Below are 7,885 nucleotides of genomic sequence, written 5' to 3'. Positions count from 1 at the left end.
AAGCAGTGGAGATTCTTGTCGACCACGAGGTGCATCAGGCCGAGCACTTCCGTGAGGGCGATGAAGTTTCCGGTGCGGAAGGCTTCGTCGGCGCCCTGAAGGAGGTAGCCCTGGAGGAAGTGGTTCCGCTCGAAGAGGTCCAGGTTGTACAGTTTGAGTACAAATAAGGACAGGGAGTTGGATTTGGTGATTTCGAACTTGTCGGACAGGAGGGAGCGGACCTGGGCGCTCAGATAGGGCACCGCCAGGGATTTGGTTTTGGCGATGACCTGGGTGATGGCGTAGATGTAGTTGGCGTTGTTGAAGCTTGAGTCGTAGAGGGACCGGGTGAGGCGTTGGTAGAACAGGGAGGGACACTGGAAGATCAGGCGGAAGGGGATGTCGGAGTCGTCGGTGGCGGCTCCCAGTTGAAGGGAGGCGGAGTTGAAGCGATTGGTATATTCGATGATCTCTTCGACTAGGGTGGGAGTCCGGTAGCGGTCATATTCGAGGCCGTACGTGGCGATCATGAACTTGATCAGGGAATTGGCTTCCTCCAGGAGCAGATAGTCGACGGATTTGAGGATCAGCTGTCGTAACTTGACGGCTTCTTCCGCAGGTTCATCCGATTCCATTTCTTCCTGTTCGAGCGGTCTGTTGTCGTACTCGATCAGCTTCCGGACGTTGTCCCCGGAGATGAGGTCCATGTTTTGCTCGATGAGTTCCAGGCACTCGGCATTGCCAAAGACTTGCGCTCCCCGACGGAGGAATTCGTTGAAGAACAGCTTGCGCTCGAACACTTCTCGACAGGATTCCAACTTCTCCATCAGATCTCGCATGGACAGCTCCATGGCCTTTTCCGCTTGGGACTTTGGCCGTAACGAAATGGCCGGCAGCTGTTTCAGAACGTTGTGCTGAAGGACTTTGTTGTCTTTGAGCATTTCGCACAGTTTGAAGGCGGATTCGCCGATGAACTGCTGCAGGGACATCTTCTCCCCTCGGTCCCCAACGATGATTTCGATCTCGACCCAGTACATGAACCCGTCGATGGTTACTTCCATGACGCAGGTCTGCAGCGTGTTCAGCAGGCAGTTGTTGATCTTCATCAGATAGCCGTCCGCTCCGTGGGAGTACTGTTCCGGAATCTCCTTTTTCGGGAGGTGCTCCTCGCCCATGATTTGGTAGATTCCCATTTTCTCGTCTATCTTGAACAGACTCTTGTTCAGGTACATGTCCAAGCAATACAGAACAATTCCGAACATGTGCTTCAACGCAAATCCGTGATACTTATGCATACTCAGCTTGGTCCAACGCTCGAACTTGCTCATATCTGGCGTGTTAAAGTACCTCAAAAACTCCATCAGAAAATCAAACAGCTTGCCCAATGTCCGCTGCTGCTCCACAAACCGATTCCGGTCGATCTTCTTCCAATCCGCGTCCGTCCGACAGATGCTGTAATAGATCGCCTTGACCATGGCCTCCACCCGGCCCAGAATCTCGTACGGCTTCGAGAACTTCAAACTGGTCACCGCCTGGTCCACGAACTGCATCATGAACCACTGCGGCGTGTACGACAGCACCTCGTAGAAATACTCATCCAAGCTCGCTCCCCAAATGCAATTGATCAGCAAACACTTCGTCAGCTGCGGAATTGTGTTCAACAGGTGACACAACTTCGTATCCTTCCCCAGATCATACTTGAAACTCACGTCCGTATTCAGCACCATAAACAGCGTAATCTTCCTCAGCTGATCCTTACACTCCGGCACCGGTTTATTATCCTCGTTCAAATACCGCCGGATCCGCAAATACTTCACCAGCCGCGCCACAATCTCAATAATGAACGGCTCATTGCCGCCGTGGAAAACAATCTTGTCGAAATTCCGCACGAACTGGTTCGTGTGGTTAAAGATCATCTGCAGCTTGGCAAAGTCCTCTCCGAACTCCATCGCGTCGTCGTGGTCGCTGAACTTTTTGATTTCCCGCAACAGATCAGACCACTCTTTCATCCTCGCGGCGACGAACCCGAATCAAGAACACATTCGCGCGCGCCTCCACCAACCAAAATCAACATCAATCAGAGCGCGAGGGCGGAGCACCACTCTCAGCGGTTCTGCTTTTTTTTTTGTTGATTGATGCACGCTTCTTTCTTTTGTTTACCAAGAGGCGCCGTCGCCGCCGCAGTAAACCACCCGAAAACTTCCCAAATCGGACGATTTCACCACAACTTCCGGTCTCGCAATGTTCCGCGGAACTGGCCGGTCACTTTGCACTCGAAATGGAACGCACCGGAACGAAAACTGGAGGAAATTTCCGAAACTAACGAGAAGCGTCGCACTTTTTGCGCCCAGCCGAATCGAATCGCAAAACTTTTTTGTCGCCTGATTTGCTGCTCTGTGCCTCTCTGTGCCAGAAAACGTGAGAGAACAGTGAAAGACGAATGAAAGAGAGGCGGGACGCGAGGACGAACGTTTGACAGTCGCGTACACGACAGAAGCGGTGACAGGAAGTGGGGGCAACGAACATCCAATCGGTATTTTTTTTTAAAGTGCCCCACACAATGCATACGTTTGCGTGTGCGTGACAGTAGTTTGACACATTTCCCATGGGAAAACTGTCAAAAAAACGCAAACCTCGACGGAACGGACGCTGAATTAAGGAAATAGTGGTTTCTGCTTTTAGTGGTGTTGCGTGTACGGACACGTTGCATTACACGAACACTACCTGAGTTACTGGTTGAAAATAGTAAACAAAAATCAGCTGTTCCCGGCAAAATCAAATGGGCATATTTTCAACCAGTAGATTTGCATTAGTGTTCGTGACGCCGCGCTGCGAAACCACTATGGCAACCCTAGGGAACGTTCAAAAATTACGTCCAACATTTGGGGGAGGGGGGGGGGTCTAGAAAAGTGTGACAGTACGTGTATTGGGTATGGGGAAATTGCGTGACAGAGGGGGGAGGGGGGTCTAGAAATCCCGAAAAACGATGGACGTAATTTTTGAATCTTCCCCTATCCGAAATAATATATACACTCAAATTAATCGACTGATAGATTCTATGTGCGCTAACCCCATAGATTGCTGGCGAGAGAGAGAATCACCCGTTTATGTGCAAGTAATAAAATCTATAAGTAAACATATGATTTGTAATATTACTAGAATATATTCCAAGTGTAACAGCATAATACGTTACCTTGCGCACATAAAATTTAAAAGTAAGCATTACGACAAGAAACCATGATGGCGCGCACAGGAGACAAATGATTTGCTCGAAAGTGTGCTGTTGAATTCAATTGGCCGGCCGAAGTAATGGATATTTTCAAAGGTAAGTACATAATTCTTCTTTATAACATGTATACCCAAGTAACCATTAAGCCGTAAAAATGGCATTAAGTCGGCTCTATAGTCGGATATAGAACATGATTAACAGAGCTAATAGGTTCTATATCCTCCAATAGAGCTGCTCAAAAGCCACTTTTGGCGAATTATTCGGCTGATATACGGCCTATTCCAACCTACCGTACCGAGTCTCTGAGAGAGGGCTGTCAAAACTGAGACAAAGAAAAAAAATAAAATGATTATTGTTTATCTTCTGTCTTTTTCTGGCATCTTATGTGCTTCTATCGTTTTTTTTGCTGCTCGATCCAGATTCCAGTCCATGTTCACAAGGTTCTCTTAAGTAGGTTCGCGTCATGCTTTCCATTTGCTCCACCAACGCATCATGGATTTCGCTTTCTTAAACCCGTATTTAAAACAGATGAATCTTTGACATCTTAAGATTCCATTCAATAGCATCGGCCGAGGAAACAGTTTCATACGAAGCTTAGCGACAGTGAGAAGCTGATGGAATCCGAGAGATCGCCATCGTTGCTTCGTCCGGAGACAAATATGTTGAAGTTCTAGTGGGGTCTGCGGGTTTGAGCTAGGGGAGGCGTTGAGCTGTATTTCGTATTTCAACAGATTATCAAACATTTAGGCAAGCATTTAGGGATCTCGATTCCAGGTAGAACATAATTCCTAGGGAAACAGCTATCTACAACATGGTCGATAAAATGCGCTGTTACTTGTTACTAACTTTTATTTTCTAACATTTCCTCCGAACTCCATTTACATTCCATAATGCCATCCAGATTGCCATAGTTTTGTTTTGGTTGAAATCAGTTTTAATTGACATGGATGTCAGACAGTTCAAGCCGTTCAACAGCACTGACAGCCATCTTATTCGGCTTGAAGGCACAGGGTTAACAAGCACTAAAAGTTAGCGTTATATACCGATATACGGCCTATTTTAGGGCTTACGGTCGACAGGGCCTGTAAGCATTTGGAAGCCTCTTACAGAGCTTGTTGGCACCGAAAAGCTGGTCAATGACCTATAAAACGCTTATAACAGTGCTTAATGGTTACCTGGGTAATTTCTAAGTGTGGCTTCCCACCGTTCGCCGGAGTTTGCTGTCGTCGCTGACAAGCATACACATGAACTAAAGCGACAACCGTTCGCTGCTGACTGTCTTCGAATGTGGAAGAAGATGAAAAGTGGAAATCAGGAACCCTGAATCGGGATACCATTAAAGAACCCAATTATTATGGGATAAGGACGTTTTTCATTCGATAAGCCATTTTACGAGACGTTTCAGAACAGCTGATCGCAGCAGCGACGTCAACCGACAGAAGTCCACGCACGTTTCTGCATTAACATGTCTAAATGGTCTAACTCAATTCGTAAACAAACATTGTTTCTGTCGCTGAAGGGCTCATCTCGATCCACCCACGCATCTGGGGGCCGTTATCAGAAAGATCTATCTTCGCTCTTTTTGATAACGGCCCAATATGCGTGGGTGGATCGAGATGCCCTACAGCGACAGAAACAATGTTTGTTTACAAAACGAGTTAGACCCTTTAGATATGTTAATGCAGGTTTTTTCTGCTGGAATCTCGTGAAATTTTTGAAAAAGTACTAGTTCGACAAATTGGCTTCTCTAACGGTGTTGAGATAATTCGATATTCTGAATCTGCATGTCAAACTGAGTCGAAATCCAAATTTTCATAAATTTTGGAGCCTGTGAGATATAAGATGTACTGCATAAAGCTGTGGAAAGGAGATTGATCACAGCAGGCGATATAGCGCATTTGAATGTGATGCGAACTGTCAAGCAGACAATGTTAGCATCCCTGCTTGCGTAGCAACAACTTCAGGCGTCACCCAACCGCGTTCACTCTTGCCACTTGCGAACCGACGTCAGCCTGGGTAAGTTGTGTGTGCTGCACGTGAGGGGTGATTCCATCCCAGTGAAATACCAAACTTCACATTGGCGAATTCCTGCCAGTTTTTTTCGTTTAATTGAGGAAATGGAACCTATATTTTTGCTGGGAGGAATCACCCTTCAATGTGCATGCATTAGTGAACAAGTGAGGGAAACACAAAACCCATATGTGAAAAGTGGAAGTTCGGTTTTTCGGGACGTAGCTCCCGCTGGAGCATGCCTGCGGAAAACTGTTTGTGCATGAGCAATTATTGACGGAAAAGAGTGTGAAAGTGCAACAAAAGAACGAATTCCAGCAGCGCTAGAGTGATCGAATTGTTTTGTTTTGTGCTTACAGCGTGTTGTTTGCAGGGTCGTGCAATTTCGAAAGGAAAACATGACGTGCGACAGGCGTAGCAAATCGTTTCCCATACGAACGGACTGCTGTGATGCTTCATCTCTCACCCAGCAATACACTCGTTCGCTGCTGCAACAGAAACAAGTGTGTATGAAACATGGAATGATACACTTGGATTTTCGATTCATTTATGAGTCATTGAAATACTTCAACATGCTAAAAACACTATTAAAACCGCATTTTTCAATAGTGGTGCACGCCAATAGAATGATAATTATGTTTTATGAAAGAGGATAACAAATTCGACCACTTAAATCCAATTAATCGGCGCCTGTAACCATTGAGAGACTAGCGCGCATCGGTGAGACACTAATGCTCTGACGGGTGAAGCACAAGCAATGCGGCCGGGTGGGAGACTACCGAGTGCTACGATGAGCGGAAAAGTTTTTAAAACGAACCGAATGATTAGAAAAATGTATGAAACGGTTGAAGTGACTCATTCAAATGCTGCATGAAAGTGTATCATTGAAACGAAATTGTACGCCCCTGGTTGTTTGTCGTGGAGGAAGACTCCCGGCTATGTCCGCTTACGAAAAGCTAGGTTAGAAAGATCCCGTTGTTTTGCTTCGCGCAAATGTTGGATCGGAAGCTTACAGCGTGTTGTTTGTCGTGGAGGAAGACTCCCGGCAATGTCCGCTTACGAAAAGCTAGGTTAGAAAGATCCCGTTGTTTTGCTTCGCGCAAATGTCGGATCGGAAGCTTACAGCGTGTTGTTTGTCGTGGAGGAAGACTCCCGGCAATGTCCGCTTACGAAAAGCTAGGTTAGAAAGATCCCGTTGTTTTGCTTCGCACAAATGTCGGATCGGAAGCTTACAGCGTGTTGTTTGTCGTGGAGGAAGACTCCCGGCAATGTCCGCTTACGAAAAGCTAGGTTAGAAAGATCCCGTTGTTTTGCTTCGCGCAAATGTCGGATCGGAAGCTTACAGCGTGTTGTTTGTCGTGGAGGAAGACTCCCGGCAATGTCCGCTTACGAAAAGCTAGGTTAGAAAGATCCCGTTGTTTTGCTTCGCGCAAATGTCGGATCGGAAGCTTACAGCGTGTTGTTTGTCGTGGAGGAAGACTCCCGGCAATGTCCGCTTACGAAAAGCTAGGTTAGAAAGATCCCGTTGTTTTGCTTCGCGCAAATGTCGGATCGGAAGCTTACAGCGTGTTGTTTGTCGTGGAGGAAGACTCCCGGCAATGTCCGCTTACGAAAAGCTAGGTTAGAAAGATCCCGTTGTTTTGCTTCGCACAAATGTCGGATCGGAAGCTTACAGCGTGTTGTTTGTCGTGGAGGAAGACTCCCGGCAATGTCCGCTTACGAAAAGCTAGGTTAGAAAGATCCCGTTGTTTTGCTTCGCGCAAATGTCGGATCGGAAGCTTACAGCGTGTTGTTTGTCGTGGAGGAAGACTCCCGGCAATGTCCGCTTACGAAAAGCTAGGTTAGAAAGATCCCGTTAATTTGCTTCGTTTAAATATCGGATTGGAAGTTTGCATCGTGTTGTTTGTCATGGCAGATAAACATTGGCAATGTACGCAAAAAAAATATTAGAAAAATCACGTAGTTTTGGTTCGTGCAAATGTGGTATCGAATGGTTACAATATATTATTTATCAAAGAGTGTCGTCAATGTCGGCTGGCCAGAAGAAGGATTATGTGAATGCAGTTTGTTTTCTGTGACTAGTGTTCCAATGAATGGCAATCTCGAATTTAAACGACGGAGCAATGGGATAAATTTGAGTATAAGAATAAATAAAGACTCAAGGAACAAGATTTTTTTTTCTGGATCACCCAGTACCAAAACGGTAATTTCTTTTAAATACTACAACTATAGAGGCTTGTATTACCAACATAACTAACGAAATGAGATACAATTTGTAAGCATTGCCCTCAAAATTATTTCGCGAGCAAGGACGGCTGTATCGAGCGACCCCGAACGAGAGAAAGAGAGAGAGAGATGATGATGACGTCACTGTGCAAGCTCCTATTGCTCGTCGGAAAATATCATTCCCACAATTAAGAACTAAAATGTTCGAGCTATTTTGAAAAAAGTAGCGGCAGCATAGTCAGAATGGTACCTCACAATGAAACTGTATTCGGTAGCTTCGTGGCAGCAATTGCAACGTATGCGATGATGTAATATAACAGTAAATTATTGCCCGTTGTGATGATTTATAAATTCCGACGCAAATGATTAGGCTCATTTTCAGCGTAGGTGCGTTATACATGTTTGCTTACAATGCAAAACTAAATGTGTACCTAGCAACAC

General features: G+C 45.9%; 1 protein-coding gene across 1 annotated transcript; it reads right to left on the bottom strand.

The window, feature by feature from the left end:
• LOC134283992 (uncharacterized) lies at positions 1-2,396 on the bottom strand (the record flags this gene model as incomplete). The annotated part of the gene is given in 1 exon segment (XM_062844499.1): positions 1-2,396. A coding segment is annotated over 1 exon segment (1,988 nt), but the record flags the coding sequence as incomplete, so codon positions are not given.
• Positions 2,397-7,885: the final 5,489 nt, after the last annotated feature.

The sequence above is a fragment of the Aedes albopictus genome, chromosome 1, assembly GCF_035046485.1.
Source record: "Aedes albopictus strain Foshan chromosome 1, AalbF5, whole genome shotgun sequence".
Lineage (NCBI taxonomy): Eukaryota > Metazoa > Arthropoda > Insecta > Diptera > Culicidae > Aedes > Aedes albopictus.
The sequence above is the reverse complement of the archived record's forward strand: the minus strand, read 5'-3'. Positions and strand labels throughout refer to the sequence as shown.